This window comes from Pogoniulus pusillus, chromosome 6 (assembly GCF_015220805.1).
Source record: "Pogoniulus pusillus isolate bPogPus1 chromosome 6, bPogPus1.pri, whole genome shotgun sequence".
Lineage (NCBI taxonomy): Eukaryota > Metazoa > Chordata > Aves > Piciformes > Lybiidae > Pogoniulus > Pogoniulus pusillus.
In genome coordinates, this window is record NC_087269.1 from 21,821,558 (window position 1) to 21,845,864 (window position 24,307).

Below are 24,307 nucleotides of genomic sequence, written 5' to 3' on the forward strand. Positions count from 1 at the left end.
CTTATGAAAGACACACAAACCCAGAACACTCTGCAGTCTGGGTACAAGCATAACATCCAGAACAAAGACACTATCCAGAAATGCAAGCTGTGCAGGAATTCTTTAAGATGTCATGACCTGACAGAAGAGTCCTGCTCACAACCAAGGTAAGTTCACTTGGCAAAGAAAAGTGAAGCATAACACTTACAAGAAGCCACAAAAAGGAAGGAATGAGGGCTTAGAAGTGCACATGTCCTCAGTACCTCTCATCAGCACCTGGAAGCAGTACTACTGTACTTCTAGGGAACACATATTTTATAGAATTCCCAGTTCAGTAGTGGCACAGGAACAGGTTACAGCTCACTACTAGAAATACAAAAAAGTCCATTTCAAACTTAGGTTGAGCATAGTTCTGAATACTTGCTGTAATAAAGGGATCAGAAATAAAGCTTCCTTTCAAATATTACAATCAGGAAGACAAATCTTGGGAAGAACCAGCAGAATGCCACTTGCATATTAGAATTAGCTTCACTCCCAGACTCTCAACAGATACTTAGTTTACACTCAACCACTCCTGAAACTACAAAAAGACCAAATGTGGAGGGAAAGGAAGAAAGACAGGTTGGGAAGAAAAAGTCAACTGTCAGAATATACATCACAGCCATGTGTTCTATTTCTGTAATCAATATAGATTTTCATCTCTTTCCAGTGCAATTAATCACAAAGCAAGGCTTTCACATCAAGACTCAAGAGACCCAAACGGAAAAGTGAAGTTTGCACTTCACTTGTTACAGGTAACAGATGATAACAACCAACAAACCAGCGAATATGAAAACAGATAATTAAGAGGCTACTTTCTAACCAGATTTTTTTTTCCATCATTCACAGAACAGGAAGCATAAATAAAGCACAGAAAGACTATGCACAACAATACATCAGATTTTATACATTATTACAAGCTTCAGTATATTGAAGAAACATATTTATATATGAAGATGTGTGTATGCATACAAGCATATATAAAAATCTACATACACACACATACATATCCAGATAATGGCAGCAGTGGTATTTGTGTACTGAGCTATATGGGTAATACTTGTCTAAATTTATTTTATATTTTTATATATATATTTGCTCTTCTCTTGTTATTCAATATATGACCTCTGGGTAGTAAATAAGACAAGTAAGTAGACCTGTACATTTATTTGCATATATACTAGCAGGTACACACACCTGTTGATTTCTGTATAAGCTTACCTGTTATATTATTCAGCACTTCTTTTAAGAGGCTAAAGCTATGCAGCAGGGGATCCCTTTCTTCATCCTACAGGTTGTACATAGGAAGACATTAATGAGACAAACACACTCTTGAAGACAAATCTTAATAATGGGTCTGTAAAGACCTCACCTTTACATGAAATAAGTACACTGGGTTGAGTTTATCACTGTCACCACGTTTACTTCATCAAAATCAAGAGAAGCATTTTTATTTCCCTGATAGTGCTCCCCAATGTCATACAGCTCAAATGTCAAAGCATAGGTTCAAGACTGAGCATTTTGGTTTGGTTTTATTGCCCTTAGAAGTGTTTCTGATTAGCCTTCTGCTATTCAATAAATTTCAGAGCAAATCTACTTCATACTATATTGAAATGGCTCATCTGGATTTGCTGTAATGTTAATCTATGCAGATTGTAATGGGAACAGAAATACAATGACATTTGGTGCCATTAAAATAACTTGAAGAAAGAATCACAGTGCAAAATGTATAGCCTATCTTTACAATATTAAAATAAGGAGAATCAGCTATTTCTCCAAGCTGAGTACACCCAGCAGCCACACCTACTAGGTGGTAGGGAGCTTTAATGAAGAAATGCCTGTTAGAAACAAAAAGAGCCCTGCCCTTTGACAATCTGCCACCATTTGTGCTGGATGACAGCCACCTGCTATACATGTGACATTCTAAAGTGCACCACAGATACAGTATGCCACATGCACACATTTACACTGTGGAAGCCACAAACTGACTTAGGATCATTAAACTTGGAAACACCGTATGAATGGCTTTTAACAAGTTTCAGTTTGGAACACATCTAGCAGTCACAAAACAGAGCTGAAAAAAAGGTACTACATGCTTTTTTTAAATATCCAATGCAATGACTTCCCAGATTTTTATTTTATGCCTTTCATGATGAAGTCTTTCTCCTCCAAGAGGGCACAAAAGATATATAATTGTGCTATGTAAAATAATGCATATATTCAAAAACTCTGACAAATCAGGAAAAAAAAAAAAGCCTAAAGAAGATGATTCCCATCTTGAATACAATGTGAGGGTTTTGCTTTTACAGGGTACACAAGTAGAAGATTTCCAGCTTTGTACCTCTTGCAGTCACTAGCACACAAAAGCCAAAGCTGCTCAGCATAAAACAAATGTAAAAAGTTATTCCAACGAGTGCTAAAAAAAGAGATACTTTTCTAAGATCAGGTGGTTTCTGCCATTGCAAGAACAGGTAGCAACGAATCAAGGTAACTTACCAAGTGCGTGTGCGTGCTCCATCGGGCATTACGCTTTATGGCTCCCACCACTGAGTTGATTTCACCTTGTACAATGTATATGTTCTTATCCACCATCTTGACAATCCTGAAAACAAAGGTAATTCAAATTAATCTCAGAATTATATTCTTCCTCAACATCAAGTTGGCCCTAATCAAGCAGGAAGACCACAGGGACACAAGAAACTCATTCAGTTCTTGGTTAGGTACAAGGAAGACAAAATGAAGATACTCTTCCAGAGAGTGTATTTTCAAGATGATGAGAGGAAAGTAATGATAGTGCATCTGTCAAGCAAGAGAGAACTTTGCTATGGCACTTCCTCATTTTTTTCCAGTCTATATAAGTTCACATACAGATGAGCTCTAGGGTACCAGGACAGGCAGCCATGACAATGCAGTAACACACTTATCTCCAACACTTACACAAAATCAAAAAGTTATACACAGAACACAGTCAGTCTTGTACTCTGTCGAATAAGCATCAGTGGCGGAATAAACTGGCCGAAGCAAATCTCAGATTTTAAACTCTGACAAAATTAAGTAATTTATAACAGACGTTGGTTTCACACTTGCTTCATGAAAAAAGCTTTCTTGAAAGTAGGCAAGAGTCATAGGTAAGACCCCACAAAGACGTAAACAAAAATAGAGACACAACTGGATGGAATATAGGGAGAAAAAGCACCAGAACACAGGGAACACGAGGTTTTTGCCCATGTAACAACAGTAAAGCTGTAACGAAACAGTTTTGTTACTCCAAACCTCAGAAACACCAGCACAGAAATTTCAGAGTATACATCATGAATCTGTCAATATTCGCATTAACATGTTTAAATTATCAACAACACGTCAAGTACAAAAATATCCTCTGTGTGCAAGAGACTAATTTCCCTTCAGGGGTCCGTAAGTAATGAAAAGAAGGCAAACTATTATAAAAAAATATATTATCAAAGGAGAACAAGATTTATTGGCTTAGGGTTTTCTTGTCTGCAACAGAACGAATAATCTTATGGCAAAACTATTTCTAACTTCATTGGATTAATTATACATACGGTATTTCTAATTGCTATAAAATAATTTAGGGCCAAAGACAAAACATTTTATAATATAGGAACTGCTATGACAGATCCAATCAGTAGTTCATCTCATTCACTACTAAATGGTTCAAAAAATAAACAAACAGTTCTGCCAAGCAGCTTGTCCTGAAGAACAAAGTACTATATTCTCCCTCCACAGCTGCATATAACAGAAGCACAGATACTCTTCCTACTCACGTGCTTAGTGCTCGAGAGACGCCCCTGTTCTCAATAGTAATTTATTGCATATTTATATGAATGTGTTAAAATAAAAACACCCCAGTCACAATATTTTCCTACTTTAGTGTATTGCCTTTGTTTTACTACAAGGCATTAAATAGTGAAGAACTTTACACAGAGGAGAAAATTCTCCCATTATTTATTCCTTCAGTAACTTCACTGTTTTCCATGTTTCTGTGTATGCCGTTTCAAGGATCAAACTGATTCACAGAAGTACTTCTGGGGAAATACTCTATACATTCAAACCTGTAAACACGTTTTTCCTGTCTTCACTGTTACAAAACAATATTGAGCATGTAAATTCTGTAGTGCTATTCCAAGCATTTAGCAAACTGACGTGGAAACAAAGACTCCCCAGCCTGACTTGGAAAAGCATGTAAAGAGTATTGCATGCCTTGCACATACACAGATACTCAATAGTTCTGCCATTAAAGTGATGCCAAAGCTTAAAGGCTATTCTGCATACTGTTGGATCTGCCTGTGGCACTCCTATTTCTTCTCCTCTACTTTTAACAAAACAAAAAAATCAAGACAGAAATGTTTATTCCATTCAGTCCCTCATGAATACGAGTGTCTTATAATGCTCAGCTATTCCCAGATCTGGTCCTATCTCCAAACAGCAAAATACAAAGACAGACATAAACCTCCAAAACACACCCTTTCATTTTAACGTGCTGGGAAACTGAATGTGCTGATCCTTTCAAGTAAGGGTGCAAAAAACACATGCTGCTTGGCAGGGCTCTCCCAACATATTAAAATCCTGCAAACGTTTTTGAAGTTACTCTCTTTCAACACTAACTATTGGAGATGACTGGATGAGAATGCACTCCTTTCCTTACTGCAGATTTCACTAATGTAACTTTATTCAGAAGTAAAAGAAATTACTGCTCCAATGCAAGTGAAACAACCTATCATGCTGGAGACAGAAACTTAACACTGAGATCTCTGAACATCACACAAAAAGCCCCCTTCACCACAAACACTGGATACCGAGTGGAGGGTATTCTGCTCTACATTTAAGCTTGAAGCCAACCACGCAATAGTGCACACCATAGTCAACTATCTTTATTCACACACAGAAATTTTGCAACTGAGTGCTAGAAAAGATCAACTACTTCCAAAGCTAAACTCACCAGAAGCACCGTCCATCCCTGTAAAAGTTTCTTTCAAACTACAGAAACAGCTTCTCTAAACTCCACACTCCCCAAACCCTTTTAAGCTATCAGGTAATTTCAGTATGAATTCCTTCAACTGTATCTTTGCCACACATAACAACTGCTATCACTTTAGAGCTCAGTATAAACTGAAAGAATTTTAAGTTCAAAATTAACACTCCAAAGCTGCAAAGAAAAAGTTACAAGATTTACTAAACCAGCACTAAATGATTGGTTGGTTTTACCAGAGCATGGTGGCAGTCAAGCAAAACCATTAAATGCTTATTCAAGTTACCAAAAAAAAAAAAAACCCAAACTGCTAACATGAAGCCTGAGTTCATGTTACACAGGTGTGGCTTGAAGAGTGAGATATTATGTAACTATTGGTTGGACAGATTAACAGAATTAATAATGCTAAAGATAAAAGTTGAAATAACCTCCCTCACAAAGCCATGGTTCCAACACCTCTTGATGTCTTTAGGTCAAGACTGGATATCTTTCTTGAGAGCAATCTTTGACCAAACTCAAGATAGTGGAGTCAGTACACAAACAAATGGATTAAGTTCTGAGGTCTTGAGTTATGCAGAAATAGAAAACAAAACAAAACAGGAAAGGCACCCAGTAAACTTCAGAAGTTTTTCAGATCTTTATCTCTTCAATTAATACAGCATAATTCTAGTTCCTCACAATATGTTCATACATTTGTTTGGATCTGCAGACCAGCCCTCAGATTTCACACCTGAGCAGAACTTTGATGAACAGCTTCATAAAAATGACAGCTCCAAACTAAGGCCACACAGCTGTCCAGATAACCATGAGAAACAAGGATGCTGTTAGCATTTACAGCCTTACTGCTAACAAGGTTAGGAACGCTATGAATGGAAAAAGACAGACACGTAAGCATGTCGTAAAAGAACAATCTAACATTTCTGTGCTTCTCAAAGCCTTCAGTAATTTTCTGTGGACAGTCATTATCAGTATTCTGAGACTGACAAAATAGTGTCAGATGTTAAACTTTCACATAAAAACACTTAAGAAAATATCCATCTGCCAATGTTATACCAAACGTGCACACAATACATCGCTGCTCAAACATGGAACTCATTACCCTGACACATCCCAGTGCACTGAAACACAAAATTTTCCTGGAGTACTACTCCAAGTGTCAGGTACACTTCAAGGAAACACTCCCTTCCTGGTTGGGAAATATCTGCAACTCTCCTGGAAACAAGCAAGAGTTATCATCAAAAGTGACAGAGTCTGGCAGATTTTCATAAAATTACTCCTTCCTATCAATAACTTTAGCCTTTAGCTATGGTTAACTAACTCAAATCCTGTGAAACTACTGCAATACACAGAAATAATAAACAACATAATCACTAAATATGCAAGAAAGGCAGCACTTCAAAGTAAGCTTCTATTGACCTAAATTTGCATCATTTATGATAATGCATGATCTATATAGTCTCTGACCTAGATTTGGCCTCTCGAGTCCTGATACAATAATCTGCTACCAAAACAGAACACACACCTCACTTCAGCTCATGAATCACTAACAGTTCCTATCCAGAAATCTAGATGACAATGAAAAATTTCATTTCCTCCCTTCTAAAACACACACAGAAGGTACATGAAACTCTACCAGAAAAATTAACTTGCTTGAGTTTTTCATGTAATAACTACTCTGCAATTAACACTATAGACAGTAAAAGTTCAGAGGACTCAAGATGTTTCTCCAAAGGCTAGTTTCCAATGACTGGACAAAAATAACAAAAGAAGTACTAAGTAAGCATGGCAAGGAACTGTGCAGACTGCATTAGAAACACTCTTTAAAAGGCAAGCAGCAGTAACACGACATGACAGTGGAGACACATCAGAAAGGAAGGTGTGATAGGCTTTTCTGCAAGCTTCCACACTTCGTTGCAACAGTGAACCTGAGAACGAAGAGAAGGCAACTGACATTAATAAGTCAAAATGCAGAGTGAAATCTAGGGTAAATATGGAGAGAGGGATTTTCTTTCCGTTACTTTACACTGTTCAAACTAAGAAACGTGGTACCAGTTGAACTCACAACATACACCCAAAGTTAGATCTGAGCCCTTGTTCTGCAACAGCTAGGAAGCTGGCTAGATGCTGGGAAAAGCCTGTTTCCATGGCTTTTTCAGCAAGCCAACTTCCCACACGGTAAGAAGATGCGTGAGTAGAAGCAGTGCAGCAGTGCACACATGGCATCTCTCAGCGCGGGCTCCCCGGACGCTGCGGAGCGGCCAGAAGCCGCAGGGCTCCGAACTCTGACCGTTCTGTTTCCTTATGCCTCCACCCCGCTGCCCAGGTTGCCCAACGCCGGGCAGCCCCACGGCCCGGCCCGGCCGCCCCCCGTCCTGCAGACACCCGTGGCAGAACGTCACGCGTGTCGCGTCACCGCCGAGGGGCGGAGAGGGAAGCAGCCAACCTCCGCCACCTCCTCCCCGCTGCGGGCTGCTGCACCCCCCGCCAAGGGTTGCCGTTGGGACTGCCAAGCTCTGTCTACGCTCCTCGTCGGCACCGCAAGGCCCCCCCGGCACAATTTCCCTCCCCGCCGCCCCCACATTGCAACGGTATCGCGACAGGCGCTCGCCGCCCAACACTGACCCCCGCATCCAAAATGGCGGCGCCTGCTCCCCACGGCGGTGGCCGCTTCACATATCGGTCAGGCGGGCGGCGCCAGGAGCGGGAGGGCTCGGCCCACCCCGTGTCCGCCCCTCCCTCCCCGCGGCGGCGACGGCGGGAGGCAGTTACAGTCCCGGCGAGGCCTCGCAGCGCTGGGTCCTCCCGGGCACTGGCAAGAGAAACCGGCTCCGCACCGTTCCCACTGACGTGGAAACATGCGCACCACAGCCCGCTACCTGCTTACTGCGCCGACAGACAGCCCGCAGAGCCAACCCGGGCGTGATGCGGCCAGCTGTCTCCAGAGGTGCCCAATGGGGCCACGCTCTAGAACCGGAGGAGGCGGCCCCTCCAGTGACAAGCGGTAGAAGACCAATCAGAGCAGAGAGGGTAGAAGTAGCGCAGTGCTGACCAGTCGCGAAGGCGTCCTCCGGTCGCAGGGTGAGGCCTCGCAGGAGCGGGCGCAGCGAGGGTGGTTGAGCGGAAGCCGGAGTGAGGGCTGTCCTCGCAAAGCATTGTGGGCTGCGCTGTCGGTCTGCAGCGCGTCCGGGGCGTGTTGGGTGGGGAAGCTCCCATGCCTCTGAGCCCGGCCGCTTGGTGTGCGTCTGTGCGGGTGCGGCTCCTAGCCACCCCGCCTGGACGGCTGTCTGGGCACGACGGGTGATCGCGAAGGGGTCCTTCAGACCCGTCCCTGGAGGAGAAACAGCGAGTGAAGACCAGACGTCTCTTGTGGCAAAGGTGAAGCGGTGGCTGCAGCAGTGCCTCTCCTCCATGCTTAGCAAGCATTTCCCAGCCTGTTGCTACAGCCTCTCCCAGTTTCTAATCTGGAGCCAGCTATGAGGTGGTGCCCAGCAAGAGCCTTTTTTCTTCGTGCACGCATCCTTGGGTCAGTTTTACTGTTTTTATTGCTGGAACAGCTTCCCGAGACCAGGCTCTCAGTGGGCTGGTGGAAAAATTCAAATGAATAAATGCAACGAAGGCCTTGCCCAAGTTGGGCTACAAGCTGTATGCTACAGCCATATTTCATCCAGCCCAGCTAACCTAGCAGCCAGGGACCACAGTTTGGTTTAACTCCTCTTTGAAGGCAGATTATTAGCCAGTTCTTTGCAGCATAAGCTATTACCGCTTTGCAACTGTGTGGCACTTAGCAAAACCAAGTCTTTGTGCTGGTCCAACCCTCAGTCACTTTCTGTGTAATGGTATCAATGCTATGTACTTTAAGGAAAGTAATTTTCAGGGGTCGCTCTGCTTGTTTATTCTTTTGCCCTTTGAACTTCAGGCAGAAGACAAAAGGTCCTTGCAGTTACCTAATAGTTTTACAGCATTAGCATCTTTGTAGAGTAGCCATGTCACCCTGTGGACCTACTGCGGCAAGTGTCACAGTGATAAGAGCAGCAGCTACCCCAAAATCTTGCAGTGTCTGCTGCAATGAAAACAAAGTGAAGGTGAAGGAAAGGTGAAAGTCAGATCCATTCACTGTCCTAACTGCAATTTCATCTGCTGCAGCACATGTGAAGGAGGAAAGTTCTTGGACAAGGGCCCAAAGAAACATGCAGCAGGGTTATTTCCAGGCCAGCCAAACCCAAATCTTAAGTCTGACTCCAGTGCCACCCTAAAAGATAGCCAGACATCATCATGTCCCTCTTTTGAGGGCACAACTTACAGACAGGTGATTGTGAGATGGGACACTCTGGAGACAGCGGTCACCATATTCTTCATTCTCTATACAAATAGCTGCCTGAGTATTTCCCAATCAATAATCAATGTGTCCTTATCTTCCAGCTCTGACAGCTGGAGGTGAGGGCATCTTCTTCAGCTGAGCTTTACTTGATGTTCAGGAAGCCGTAATTGCATTAAGTGGGCACGTTTATTCCCCAACAGTGGAACAAGAAGCAGCATGTTGCAGTGGCTTAACTGTGAGCTCAAGCTAAGATGCATCACCTCAGCCTCTGCTGCAGCTGTGGTACATGCACTTTACAGCTTGTGTTCCTCAGCTGTAAAACAGGAAATTTGTTCCTATCACAGAAAGACTGCAAAAGCCACCTAAGCTATGATTGAAAGTTACAGAACAAGCAGATTCGTTGCTGGTGTTTACTTCCCCCCTTCTGTTCTGTTCCAGCAGCTGCTAAAGCTCCTCTGGTACCTGCCAGGCACTTGGAAATTTACAGGTGTTTGCCTTTGCCACTTTGTTCATGCACTCCCTGTCAGGGAAGGGACTTCAAGCTACTGCACACAGCACTGCTCAGTCCAGGTCAATGAAGCCTGCCTGCCCTCCTGGAGAAGGGGCTGGGGCCCTTTCCATGTCTTCCTGCCCCTTCCTATGCCAGCTGCACAGATCAGACTCCCTACTCAGTCTGATCTGGTGAATCAGACCCTGCTAAGGTGTTATTTATGGAAGCTTGTCACGGAGCTTGAAACCAAGCCAGCCAGGAGCCTTCTGCTTCACCCAAATGCATCTTAGTGCATTAATAAAGAGCAAACATTGCAGTGTGCTTTGCATTTTTACTTACAATCCAGTACTGCATTGTCTGGACAGAAAAACAACACAGTACAGCCTTGCACTGCCTGAGGAGAGGAGAGTTCACTCACACTATAGCACTGTGTTAATCAACCCTCAGACAGCCCAGCACCACCCTGGCCACACAGAAAATCCTGCTGATGTGACAGTGTGGCACCAACGCCCCCAGCTCAGCATCACCCGGTAAACTCAGGCTGCCGGAACTCCCTGATCCAGCAGCACTTTCTTTGCCAGAGCAGTGCACAACTCTGTGGAGATCATGTGTAGGCAAGCTGGAGCACTCTATTTACAGTAATGGATTCAGGTAGTAGGACCAGGACACAGGACAGTCCCTTGTCCCTTTATTCCTAAGATAATGCACTAGTTCTTATACACTGCATGGTACAATGAAATCAAAGATCAGATAAGTACAGTCTATGTACATCCCTCAGGTTCCTTCTGCTAGTCAAGAAAGCTGGACTTTATCCTCATTGCAAAGATGCAGCTTTTCAGCAAAGTTTTCATCTTGAGTATTCCTCCTTAACCCACAAGGAGCATATAGAGGGGCTGCAAACTCACAATTATTCCTTCAGGTCTTGACCAGGCAACCTGGTCAGTTCACCTGCTTTCACCCAACCACCTGAGCAGCCAGCTCCTTGCAAAGAGCAACTTCTTCATGGGGAACACCAACTGCCTTCATTTGGGTCCAGACTGACAGTGTAATAGCCTGCTTCCTACAAGCTTTTAATGAAATTGTCACAAATCCATATTGCCAGACACTTGTGCCTCTGCAATCTACACCAATGGACGGGACCAATTTTGCACAGTCCATTACTCTTGCTCAGCCCCTGCCAGTTCATGATCATCTACAGAGCTCAGATATTAGATCCACAGGCACTTGCAAACTAGAATTTTTCCAGGAGGTTAGTCTGAGAAAGGTTAAGTTTCCATCCTTTCTTCTTGCAAGCTTTTGCTATTTATCAGGGGCTTAGTAAGGTCTCCAGAAAAAAATTTAGATAGAAAGAGTTGACTCAGAAGGTACAAGCATCTGTCACAGCTAGATACTACTTGCAGTCACTCTCCCCAGAGCTGAGCATCCAAAAAATGCTACTGAATGCTGAACACAGTAGTTTTAAACAGCTGCTGCTTTTCAGAGCGAGCTCAGGTAGAGGCTAGCCCAAAGCCAGTTGAATGCTCTCCCAATGAAAACCGATGTGCTTCATCTGGTGCAATGTGCACTCGGACCAGGACCTACAATTGAAGCCACAAAGCTAAATGGAGATGGTCAGAAATACCAAAATACTTCTCTGGAAACTATACAAAGTACAATATTGAAACTGCAGAGCAACCTCCTTAGTCTACAGCACTGTGCCAGCTGTTCTACTTAGCCCATGTCTCAGGAACACTCCCGCACTTCCCAGTGACATGAAACTCTTCCAGTGAACATCCCAATGTAATGCTTTCCATTGTCTTTTCTTGGCTGAGGCAAGCCATGCCTTTTTGGCAGGCACATCCCGTGTGCAGTTAGTCATATCTCATCAACTCTTGGCTAGACTATAGCTACGTGATACACCTGGGCACAAAGCCCACAGCACTTGGCAAATGCCAACCAGAAGAGCATGCTGCAGTGGGAGCCTGGCTCCCACAAAACCTGCCCTCTGCTCCCTGGACCACCTTTTGGCTTGGAAGCCAACTGAATTCAAGCCTGAGTCCTGATCTTCAAGGCATTTGATGGCATGGATACAGCGTGGCTAAAAGATCAGTTAAGACATAAAGATGGAAACTATGATCAACAATCAACAACTCAACTACTCTCCATGAGCAGTGGACCCATATAGCATGTGTCAGACACAGAGTTTTCTCTTAGGACAAACTCCTCCTGGCTGGTCAAAAGTGAAACATGTCTAAGATGCTGAGTAATTCCCTCCTTTCGCATATCCCATCTTTCTGACAAGATGTGAGTCAAGTTCACTGTGAGTTTATTTTGCTTTTGTTTTTGTTTTTATTTGTTTATTTTATGTAAATTAATAACATCTGTCTCCTGAACCCAGGTAAAGGTCTTGGTCTCTTCCTCAGAAGTTAATTCTCCAGATGGCAAGATAAGACACACTATAATTAAAAGGTCTTGGCATTAACCAGCAAGAGCTGCTACTATATTCCAAACACAAACGCTAGAGCATTTCCTCCCAAAAAGACCCTTCAAGGGGTCAATCCAGCAGTTACACTACAGTTGTCCTAGTGAAAGACACCTAGTGCAGGTCCCTGGATGGTCTAATACAGCAGTCTTCATGTTGCGCTTCACAGGGAACAAGCTTGTTCTTGAACACAGCGCTGGTCGTATTTCTCTTTGCCCAAGGGAAACAGCTTAAATTACCTTTGTTTCATTATTACTTGAAAGCATAAGCACAACTGTATTTGTTGCAGGCTACTCATGGTGAAGGGAGAAAGAGGCAACTTAAAATAAGGTGGTCCCTTCACTGCTACAGACCGTAAGTAGGGTTTTCACCTTCCCTGCAACATGCTGTGAGAAAAACTGCCTGCCTGTGGAAAGTGCTAGTGCTGCTATACTGTGTGATGGAGACAAGCCTGTGCCGGGACAGATTACAATTTGGTCTGGAAAAACATGTGGTCTAGCTTGCTGTCAGTTTTGGCAGGCAAAAAAACACAAACAGGCAAACACAACCCTCAGATAACTACCACTGAAAAAATACCATAATTTCTTACAAGTGTGGCATTGTGATTCCTTTTCAACTCTCTTAATTTGTACTGAATTAACACATTTGTTCATGTTTTTTGAACTGCAATCCATAAAGCCTCGGTCTACTTAACCTCTTTTTACATCTTATGTTTCTTTGTGTACATTTGTCTTCCCATACATACCTATATGCCATGGCTATGCATTTAGCAGGCTCCCTAAATATGGCTCATAAATCACTCAGGAGTACAATTCACTCCTATTCTCACAACATTATTTCCTAATCTCTAAAACATGTCAGTGGAAGAGCTTAAGGGTGACCTTTGGCATCATAAATCAGAAAGCAGGTCGACATGGAAATGACTTCAAGAAAATCAGATCATAGAATCGTGCATCCAACTTCTAAAGAGCCGCCAGGGATAACGTTCTCCCCTAGGCTCTGGTATCCCAGGGCAAGAGAGGCTAAGCCCGACTTCTGCAGACGTCTCCCTGCTAACAGAGAGAGGACGTGACTTTGGGACCGAAATGTGTCTGCAAACACGTCCAGGGCTTGCTGCAGCGGGGCGAGTATTTGGGGACATTTCAGGGAGAGATCGCACCCTGCACCACGATTTTGCCGTGAACTCATCTGGAGCCAGGCTGCAGTCTCAAGTACAAGTAGCATGTGAGTTCCCAGAGAACCATCAGCGGGAGGGAGCGCGGCATTTGCCGTGCAGCTGGCAGCCCCCGTGCCACAGAAACAAGCGGCACGGTGTTCCTGAGAAGCGCTTCCCGGTACGGCCGAGAGCCGGAACGCGGGCGTGCGGTATTAGCGTTCCCTGCAATTGCCTCTCCGTCGTGCAGGGGTGTGCCTCCAGCAACCGACTATAGACCGGGCTCCTGAAAAACCTGTGCCCGGCTGGTAAAGCCCGGACAGGCTCGCCGCGCCGACACTGAGCAGGGTGGATGTCTATTACGGTGGCTTCAGGGTACCGGATGGCCAAGCTACGGTAACAATATATTGAACACATACAGACACTCTCTGCGTGCCCTCAGGACTGGCAGAGCGGAAGCCCACCGCCCGGGACGCACCCCCACCACCGCTCCACAGCCTCGGCGTGGCCCAGATACAGCCGGGGAGGTGGCCACGCTGCAGCGGGACGGGGCAGGGCCAGCGCGGCCGGGGCGGGGCCTGCAGGCCTCCTCGGCGAGTCCGGGGACGTGAGTGAGGCGGGATGTAACCGAGGCGTGCGGCCATTGGGCGAGCGGGGCGCGGGGCGGGGTGCGGGGCGGGCACCGCTGGACGGGGCGGGCGACGGCAGGCGCGCAGCTGGAATGGGGCGGGCGGGAGCGGGGCACCCGGTGCAGCTGGCGGGGGGCGCCGGCCACCCGCCATAAAGTGAATGGCCAGCGTGAATGGGAGGCAGTCGATCGGCGCCCTCCGCCCTCTCCGTGAGCCTCGGGCCGGCAGTGAGGCGCAGAGTGCCGGGGGGATTTACTTTCTGACAGCTGCAGCGCAGGCCGGGTCGCGGGGCGGGGGCCAGCTTCGTCCCTCTCGCAGGATTAAGGCTGCCCAGCCAAGCCCGCATCTGGAGCCGCTGTAAGTGCCCCTCCGTCCCCGGCCTCCTAGGCGAGGTTTTCCCCTTGTTTGCCCGTGATCCCCTCGGCAGCAGCCCGGGCGGGCGGCGCCGTCCGTCCGCAGCCCTTTGGACGCTGGCATAGGGTAAGAGCATCCCCGGCTTAGGCGCGCGGTGCCCGGCAGCGCGGGACAGCTTCGCCCCCGCCTGGGGCCCGCCGTCTCCTGTGGGGCAAGGGGTAGCAGCAGCCAGGGGCAGGGGGAGAGCGGGCGGATCGAGCCCTGCCCTGATGGCTATATGGGCTCCCGGGGCCATGTGTGGCGGAGATGCCCTATAGCGCCGGCAGCACCGGCGTTTGATCGGCGGCAGGGCGCGGCGCCTCCCCAGCTCTCGACTTCACAAGACCCGTGGTCCCTGAGGGAGTGCCGCAGTACCGGTCGCCCCTTCGAGGCCGTCACGGGCCCCTCCCGTCCAGCGCTGCCGGAGCCTCTCGCCGTTGCTAAACTTAGCCATTTTCCACTCGGGCGAGTGGTGCCGGGGCTGTTTAAATTAGCCGGGGCTCGCTGTAAATAACGGCGCTGCGGCTCAGCTGTCTGCAGGGTCCGGGGGAGAAGGGCACGGGGAGCCGTCGCTGAGGAAAAGGAAGGCAGCCCGACGGGTTTTGGACAGTTGGATAAATGATATTTATGTAACGGGCTGGCTCATGTTTACAGTAGAGCCGACCTCCCTGCAGCGCCGGGGACAGGGCCAGCCGGCCGCTGCAGACCGGGCGAACCTGCCCCGGGACGCCGCTGGCCGCTCCTCTCCAGCGGTCTGGGCTCCCAGGGGCCGGGCCAGGAATAACAGACCTGGCCGGGCTGCGAGTGGAGGAGTGACGGGAGCGCTGACCCTTACGGCCGTTCTGCCGAGGGCTCCGAGTCGCCCCGGCAGAGCGCGGCCGTCCGGCGCCGTGAGGCTGTGGTCAGAGCCGGCTGCTGGAACTCCGGGCACTTGCACGGGCTCCGCTGTCTCCCCGGCCCTGGGGGCACCCTGCGAACCAGTACCCCGTCAGGTGCCTGGGAAGCCCGGCCGACTGCAGCGGGCGCCCGACGGAGCCAGGTACAGGCAGCTTCTCCAGCTATTACCGCTCAACGAGTGTGGCCCTGGGGGAAGGGCTACCGCTCCACCGCGGCACCCCCACGTTCTCCCCCCTACCCTCTTCCTTGGGGTAGAGAAGAGAGACAGCTCCGCCGTGGCTCTCGCTGGGGAGGGCGATCGGAGCGGGGGGCCGACGCCCGCGCTCCGCCGCAGCTGCTGGCCCCAGGCGGGGGGGCGGCGGGCCCGGTGCCGCTGAGCGGGGCACACCTGTCAGTCCCTCTGCCGGCGCCCCCGCGGCTGGACAGCTGAGGAGATTGGCTGGGTGGGTGTCACCCCCCATCTTCACCTCCCTCCCCCCCCTCCCAGCAGTGGCAGGCCTCTGTAGAGGCACTGGCAGAGGTTGGTGCAGCCCCAGCCTCTTCCCAGGGCTGGGCAACTCGGAGTAGCAGCCCCACGGCCCGAGCTTTCAGACTCCACGTGCATTTCTCACCCGTGTTGGCGACTTAGGAGACACAGAGCTGGTGGTGAAGGAATAGGAACCAGTCTCTCTCCTGCCTGCCAGTTCCTTTGCTTTAGACTAGGGAACCAGCCTCCTGACTGATGGACCTATGATTTGAGCACTTCCAAAGTGGAGAATAGCGCCGAAGGCAAAGATGGGAATTTGGCATCCCTCAGGCACAGGTCCTCCATGCTTGGTCTGTGGCCTGGAGAATGCTCGGGATGAAATGATTCTATGCGCTTTGCAGTTTTGGAAGATGCTAAAAACAACAGTCAAAGATGGTGCCTTTCGAGACTGCCACCCCTGTTCCTGTCCCACCTTCCAAAGGCAGGAAAAGAAACGGCTTTCCAGCAGTGGAATCAGGGCCTCCCTGGCTTCCTCTACATGCTCCCAGCCCCTTGGTCAGCCAGAGGGATGGGTGTTTGTGCAGGCTTCAACGGTGCCTTGCTGTGAGGGACAAAGAGATGCATGCTGGCTCCTGGGGGACCAGCAAAGTCTGGTAGCTGCTTTCAGTCTCCAAAAATGTCTGCAGAAATGGAGCAGGGTTTTTTAGTGTGGTTTTGGATTTTTGAACATTTTTTTGTAAATTGCCAAATGGTTGCACCATGCCCAATACTCCCTACAGGGAGCCCCCATGGGAAAATGTATTTCCCCAACACCCTGGAAAGGGGTCTGGATAAGAGTGGTATTTTTCCTGATGTTACTGGTGTTAACTAGACTTGAGTAACTTGCAGCCAAGACTCTTCCTATGAAAGCTCACCTGTATTTCTGAGTTGTCTCCTCTGTGAGGCACTGGCTTGAAAAAAAGCATCTCTCCCAGAGAAACTGTCACAAACCTCACTTAATATTTATTACATTTCTATAAGGGCATAATTAAGGCAATTAATAGATCTGCACATTGTGACTGTATTGCAAAAGTGTTGGTTAATATACCTTGCAGAGAGTTGGCAACAAGGAGTGGCATCTCTGTCAGATGCTACCCAAAACCTTGAGATTGAGAGGTGAGGCTGACTTTGGAGTCTGCCAAAAAGAAAAAGCCAGAAACCTGATCTAGGAGACCGCTCCAAAAGGAAGATGAGATGAGCTGGGGACATGAGGTCTGTCTCGTGACCTGGCACATGTGCCCTGGCTCTAGGGACAGGGGACATACCTGGGCTGCGAATGAAGTCCCAGATGGGGAGAACTGTTGGTTTCGTGCTGTGTGCCTTGTGTTGGGAAGGCAGCGGCATGATATTGTAGAGCTATACAGGGAGGAGGATCAGAAACGGAAGGCTGTGGTGTCTCTGAGAAGGCTCAGCTGTTTGAAAATGGGAGATGGCTATTTACTTAGGGCCTGATGGCAGAGAGTACAAAGCTCACCCTCTTGCTGTGGGCCACAGAGGGCAAGGGAATCAGGCTGCACCAAGCCTGGACATTTGCTGTTGGTACGGGAACAGTCTCCATCAACTGTCATAAAAGTTAGTGCTGAGGCTGTAGGAAAACTCTTGTCAACGCCTGGCTGAAATGGACTGGTTAGAGAAAGAGGATTTCTGAGGCCAGCCTGCTGTGCTTCCCTTCCTCCCCTTTGTGTACTGTTCCCCCTCACCAGCACCCCTGCCCTCCTCCTGCCTCACACCTGAATATTAATGCCTCTGGCAGATTGGATAATAATGTGACTGGGAATTGAATGAAGCTGGTTATTAGCTCTGGGCTTCCTTGGGGCATTTAAGGGAGTCCACAGGCTGTTCCTGAAGGGTTGGCAGCATAAAGGACTGGGGCTGGACTCAGTGCAGAGGGGTTTGCTTCTGTAGAAATGGATTTGCTTGAAATCCTCATCTCCCTCCCTCCTGAGAGGCAGATGGATAGGGTAATCTAGCCAGAGCCACAAATTCCTGCAGGATAGTTAATGATGTATCTTCTGCTTTTTTGGCAACAATTAAATATTAAAAGTTGTTTTCAGGAAGAAATTAGGATATCTAGATGGCCAGAGTTGAAAGATGATTCTGTTGTTATTAGGTTTTAAAGGGAGACAGGGAGTGAGCAAGGGAGGTCCTCTTCTCTCTCCACCTGTGAAGTCCAGTGGATTTGGGAAGAGGGCCAGTCATCTGCACAGTGAATAGGAAATTTCCTGCTGATTTTCAGGGTACAACTTCAAGGTCAGAGCTCTCATTTCTGAAGAGCTGCACCTTATGATACTTCTTCTTGGGAGCTACCTAGAGTTTCTATAGGTGAATCTCTGGATGCTTTAGCACAAAGGGGAGTATCCCTGTTGTGCTGAGGAGAAACTAAGCTCTGACAGAATTACCTGGTCTGAGCCAAAATGAAACTGCTATTCTTTGACCCTCAATCTGATGCTCTTGCCTATCTCCCAAATGCCAGCTCCGCCAGAAAACAAACATTTAAACCCTTTTAACTAGTGCAAAAGAGGAGGGGAAACAGAGCTGTATTTGCAGAATCTAATATTAATTTTATATGATGATTTTTTTTCATCTGTTCAAAGTGCTTAGGGATGTATTAACAGGGCTGTAGCTGCTGAGGATCTCAGCTGACATATTGAGCTGAATCCTGCATGCATTAAATTAACCCCTAAAAATTGCTACTGTGTTTGAGACACCTGTTTGTAAACCCCCGTCACAGAACTTCCACAATCTCAAATCTGGGAAACACTTCCATCTGCAGAATACAGCACACATTCTGCTCTGTTTCTTGGAGCCCTGATCCTGCAGACTGCTCTTACCAAACAAATGCATTTATTTGCTACTTGGGGAGCATCAGTGACATGGCATGGGCTTGGAAGCCTCAGCGCTTGCAGAGCTGCCTTCAAAAATTGAAAGAATAAACAAAGTGAATGCCCAGAGAGTTTGCCTCTCTTTTTCCTTGACATTCCTTTTTTCCCTCCCAACTTCATCTCAGGTAGAAGCATTTTCCCACACTACCTTATTGCCTTTTCTAACCTTCCCAGTGCTGCCAATTATGCAAGCCTAATTTTCTTTTAAAAGCTTTTTATAAATGACCACTGAGAAGAATGAGGATTTAACTGTGAATGGGATTGACCTGTCCCTGTGTGAACATTTTTATTTACCTCTCTTTCTGAAAAACAAATAATCAGAGAATCCCTCCAAAATAAAGCAGCTTCCCACTTAGATTTGAACACACTTTAAAAGAAATCTCTTTTGTTTTAGCCATTTTTATTTCCTGTTTGTTTCTGAGAGTTTAGACTTGACAATGAAAACCACATGAAATTCCCTTTTTGTTCCATCAATTTCATTTTTGGTGCCACTACATTCCCTATTTCCAGTTCTACAAGTTGAGGTTACGTTGGTTTTTTTTGGTGTATGCATTTATTTCAACATTATTTTTTGAAGTAAGCTCATGGAAGTTTTTCTCCAAAAGAAAGTAGTTGGACTTTATAGAGGACTGGGTGTACCAGGACAATAAAAAAAAAAAAAATCTTTACTTAAAGGTCAGTCTGAATATGAACCCATAAGTAACCACAGAGTTCCAAGGTGATAATATGCAGTTTCACATCTCATTTAAAAGGGGGTTTCAGCTTAATTTGTGTTGATTGTGTTTTAATAACAGTGTTTTCAAAAATCCAGTGCTTAAGCTTAGAAGTGCCCCTAGTCCTAGGCCATGGTGGGAGGCTGTTCCTACCACCCTGGATCTGCCGGTGGAGTTTGCTGCAGGCTGTCGCAGGGGTGTGGGTGAAGCAGAGGTATTTCTGGGTGTCAGGTGCCCCTCCCCAGAGCAGGCAGGCTGGCTGTGTGGTTGAAGGGAGATGATGTGACCCAAGCGACAGTGTTTTGGGACAGCTCAGTTCTAGGTATCCTGTCCCTTTTCTCTCGGAACCACTTCGACGAGATGGCCTAAGGGCCAGGCTGGATAAGTAATTAGGGCTCTGCAACTTGCTTAGCTACCCACCCAAACTGCCCACCTCACAAGGCTCTGCTTGGGATGCATCCTCTAGTAGATGGAAAAACGAAGAATTTGGGCAGGTGTAGGTAAGGCAGATTTTGTACACCTACTAAATTTTGTAACAGAGCGTTTCAGGATTTTGAAATTCAAACCTCTTGTTGCTTGCGATGTCCGTTGTGCCCACAAATGTCAGGACTTGTGCCACTGCTCAGAGCGGGGCAGCTGAGCGAGAGCTGCCAGCCTTCCCTGCTCGACTACCCGCCTTCGCTTCTCGTTGCCCCCGGTACGCACAACTGCGCGGTCCGCTGCGAGCGCGCCGCACGAAAACCAGGCAGTTTGCGGGCCTGATCCTGCCGGCGTACGCGGCTTGCAACACGCTGCGGGGTCGCGCCCGGCAGTGTTTGCAGCGGGGAGGGAAGGCTAATCGCCTCCCTCGTCCCCCTTCAAACAATGTCTGGGTAAACAAGTTGACCTTCAGGGCATGTTGCAAGGTCCATAAAAAGCAGAGTGGGGGAGAGTGAGCTCCAGCATCCCTCTTGGAGCCACTGTCTCTGCTTCAGCCCTACCAGCTGCAGTATCCCAAGGAAGAGGAGAGGGAGAGATACTGCGGGCTGAGGTCATACGCTTGTTTTATTCATAGCAGCCTGTGTCCTGAAAGGGTTTTTCTGCCAGAGAGCTTTAAAAACAAACAAACAAACAAAAAACCCACAAACACCACCATCCCCACCACCCCCCCCCATAAACTGCTTGGAGGGGAAAAAAAGGCAAATCACCAGGAAACCTTAGCAAGGCGCAGCAGACAGTCAGCTCCCTCCGGCACTGTGGGGTTTGCACTGTGAGACAACACATCCGTTGGAGTGAGCCGGCTGCTTCTGGGCTCTCGTTGCCTTAGCCACTTCTTGGCCGTGGTGGCTGGTGGGTCTCTCAGGGCACCCTAAGCAGCCACTATATTTCCATTTGTTGCCCTGCAGTTGCCTGTCCAGGCTGTTTTAAAACAATGATTCATCACCACCACTACGCCTCTCCCCACTTCCCTCCACCCAACAACAAAAAAATAAAAAGAAAGTTTTCTAGCTGCTGGCTTTGCCAAGTTTTGACAGAGAACAAATGTTTATGATCCAGTTGAACTTCTCCAGAAAGGATCTCTAGCAGAAGTGCTGACGGATGGTGGATGTGGTCAGCTCTACGCTGCACTGAGGTCAGTCAGCCATAATGGTGTGACATGCCGATGGCATGGCGGGATCCTTCCTGACCTTCAACCCTTTACATCACCCACTTGATTAGGGGCTTTCTTGAGCTCGTTTACTAATTGTGAGAGTAATTTACATCTTCGGTAATGTCTGAGTCATCCATTGCCCTCTATCTGCATACAGAACTCCTGACAGCAGCTGGAATCACAGAGCTTCAGTCCTTGATCTTGTTATCTGAGCCTCCCAAAAATGGGCCAACTTTATGGCCACAGAGATACAGAAATGACCCTGCCATGCTGTTGCAAGTGCAGTAGCCACAGGAATCTGGCCAGTTTCCTTTACTGGAATAGTTAGTCAAATTCATACTATCACCCAAATAAATACAGTGACACATACTGATCTGCAGCCCTGCTGCCCTTTGCTGCTGCTCAAGCAGTGCATGCTGGGTACCCAAGCTGCAGCTAGGCTGCCTGTGCCTCTTGTTTTTGCCTGGGATCCTGATTTGCAACTGTCTCGTGTGTCTCTGCTTCTGCTTAGCTTGTGAGTGCAAGGGGACATTACAGTCCCTTAATATGCAGTGGCTGTGCAAGTATTTTGCCCACATGCAGGCAGATCTTGCAGCACTGGCATGAGTGCCTTTGAAGCAGGCAATGCTGGGGACAAGCAGGGCTGGTACATGCAGCCCAGGCCAGTGTTAGCACTCTGCTTTAGCAAGTCCTTTGTTTTGGTTTCAGTATTCTCACAGGTAGAATTTCTTTCTGAAATCAGTCTTTTTCTCCCTCTTCCAAGCAAGGGGATTGATTTCCCTGAAGGACTTTTCTTCCCCATAATTGCAGGCCACACTCTTAACTCCCAGCACTCATGCACCATGAAGCCTCAACCACACCAGCAGCTTTGTGTGATCGCAATTTGTTTGGGCAAAACTGAGCCTTTGCTGATTTATTTTGTTCCAGATGCCTAACAAACAAAATAAGCTATAACAAAGCATGGATTTATTAATATAACTGCATAGTCTGTTGGAAAGAAAATCCCAGTTCAGGCTGATGGAGCCAAGGTGCTGAAAGCCTGCTGAAGCAGTGTCCAAGGGATACCGGAAACACAGCAAGACCGGCAGTGCAATGCTTACAAGAATGCAAGAAGCATGAACATCTAGTTTAGGAAAAAAGCAACTGCAGAAAGTCTGGCAGGACTTTCCTTCTGTGTTAGGATTAACTCTTCATTGGCACCATTTAAAAAACTATCCAGGTAGACTAAGGGCAGCATTGAGGGATAACACAGATACCTTGCTTTAAGCCAAGACCGAGTGCATTGCACTGTCTGTGCAGACTCCCATGCTTCAGCCCAGCAGGGTATGCACCCATGTAAGAGGACAATGCATTATATACAGATCATGGTTACACCAGGGCGCTTCCCTGGTGCAGGGGCACGGTGCAGCCCATCAAATAAGCGAACAGGACACATTCTATTGTAGGCATTTTTTGCTGTGGACACGGGTATGTAGCTGTCAATCCTTGGGACATTTCCATTGTGATAATCCTCTGGAATACAGGCAAATTATTAACTCTCTGCTGCCCAGAGCAGAAGTTTCAGCCATTGCCCTCTGCGGCTGGAGGCTTCTGTTAATGCAGAGTGACTGGTTCACGTTCACCTTGCAGGCTGCCACCAGCCCCTGGGGAATGCATTAGGTAGTGTCCAGAAATGCTGGGCATTTCCTTAGCACCTCTTATCTAACAATCTGGAAGCACTTAAAGGAATTTTGTTTCATTGCCCATAGCAGCTCAGATAGGGTAATTAACATCATTTCTGAGATGAAGGATGGAGTCTCAGAACAGCTGAATGGCTTATGATGTAGGTAAAACCAAGTCACCCATAGTGTCTTATCTCTCCCTGTTTCATGTTATCAGGAACTTCTCTGTGGAGCCATGCATAGAAAGAGAAGAGAGTGGAAACAGCCTGGACACACTCCTCAGAGAGGCAGTCTTTGCTGCTGGCTGCAGGCAGGAAGCCCAGCAGCAAGGGCCCAGGCTGCTACAGTTAGCTTGGCATGTACTACCAGCAATGCTCTTGCAGCCCACAGCATGTGCAGGGCAGTGCCAGCCAAAACAGGCAACTTGCTCTGACAGCATTGTCACAGTGACCAAGGGAGCTTTGGCAGTTCCTGTTGATTGGAGGCAAAGCCCCCAAACCATGTTCCAGGCTTCAAAACAACAAGCATCATCACAAAACCTCCCAGTGATGGAGCTCAGGGGTTAGTGCCCAACTTGCAAGGACTACATTGAGAAATAAAGTTCATTATAACCTGTGACTCAACTCTTGCTGGAGGTCTGAGTATGCACCCGAAAGTGCTGCTTAGCCAGCCTGGGGCTGTGCACAGCCTGAAATTTTTAAAGGCAGGCAGCTTGCTCTCCTGTCCTGTAATGGCTGTGTGCTCTGGGTCACTGGTTGGCTGCTGCTGTTTATCTTCCAGTGATTAATGGTTGCTCTTGGTTCCTGCTGCAATTCCATTAAGATTAGAGACTTAAAGCTGTACTGAGATGTTTAGCAGTGGATGACCCTGGTCTCCCCATAATTGTACTTCTGTAGTCTTGAGAAAACAAAGATTAACTCTTGTCTTGTGTCCCATCGTTTTTGCTTTTTAGTAACAGAGAAAGAGCCCCTCACAAGCAGCACTCCTGTCAGATGGCAAAGAGAGCAAGGTTCTTGGTTTGCCATGCAGTTTGTGTGCTGTGTCCTCTGTGGCACCTGAAATCCCAGCCCACAGGGATTCTGATGGTACCAACCCCTGAACAAACACATGTATCCAGAGAAAAAAGCACTTGCCAGGAGGGTACAGGTGCACAGCCTCAGCCAGTTCCCCCTTGATATGGGGCAGAGGAAGAGGCAGAGGCTACTCCACCTTAGCTCAGCTCCTGCTGGGGACCTGAATACCAAGACAGATCATCTTTCTGAAAGTGTACAGTTGAATGAAGTCCCAAATGTTTATCTTTGCTAAAAGCAAGCTAGCCCACAGGGAATGCAAGCTTGAGAGGAGTGAAGCAGCTGGCCAGTTGCCATTGTGAATCTAGTTATTCTCAGCATTTTGACTTCTGGGATTGATGGAGCAGGAAGACAGCTCTGACCCTAAGCCACCCAAGGTAACATCATACCTTCACCTCAGGGGATGGAAGAATGAAGACACCCTCTCAATTGATTGCAGAGCGCTTTTCAGCCTAAGGGATAACTCTGAATCCTTTGTAGAGATCAGCAATCCCAAG

General features: G+C 47.3%; 1 protein-coding gene and 1 long non-coding RNA gene across 6 annotated transcripts in view; one reads left to right on the forward strand and one right to left on the reverse strand.

Annotated features, from left to right (window-relative positions):
• Positions 1 to 7,983, reverse strand: part of GBF1 (golgi brefeldin A resistant guanine nucleotide exchange factor 1) — a 108,482-nt gene extending 100,499 nt beyond the window's left edge. For 4 of the 5 annotated variants that reach the window (XM_064144819.1, XM_064144817.1, XM_064144815.1 and 1 more), the window contains exons 1-3: positions 7,631 to 7,874; positions 2,515 to 2,620; positions 1,240 to 1,306 (exon numbers count right to left, since the gene is read on the reverse strand). In XM_064144819.1, the coding sequence (XP_064000889.1) occupies positions 1,240 to 1,306; positions 2,515 to 2,620; positions 7,631 to 7,638 (181 nt within the window). In that variant the 5' untranslated portion in view covers positions 7,639 to 7,874. The other variant, XM_064144816.1, reaches the window with a different exon arrangement.
• A 6,207-nt stretch (positions 7,984 to 14,190) lies between these two features.
• Positions 14,191 to 23,662, forward strand: LOC135176144 (uncharacterized). The gene is made up of 2 exons (XR_010302563.1): positions 14,191 to 14,416; positions 22,958 to 23,662. It is a non-coding gene; the product is annotated as an uncharacterized LOC135176144 (long non-coding RNA).
• Positions 23,663 to 24,307: the final 645 nt, after the last annotated feature.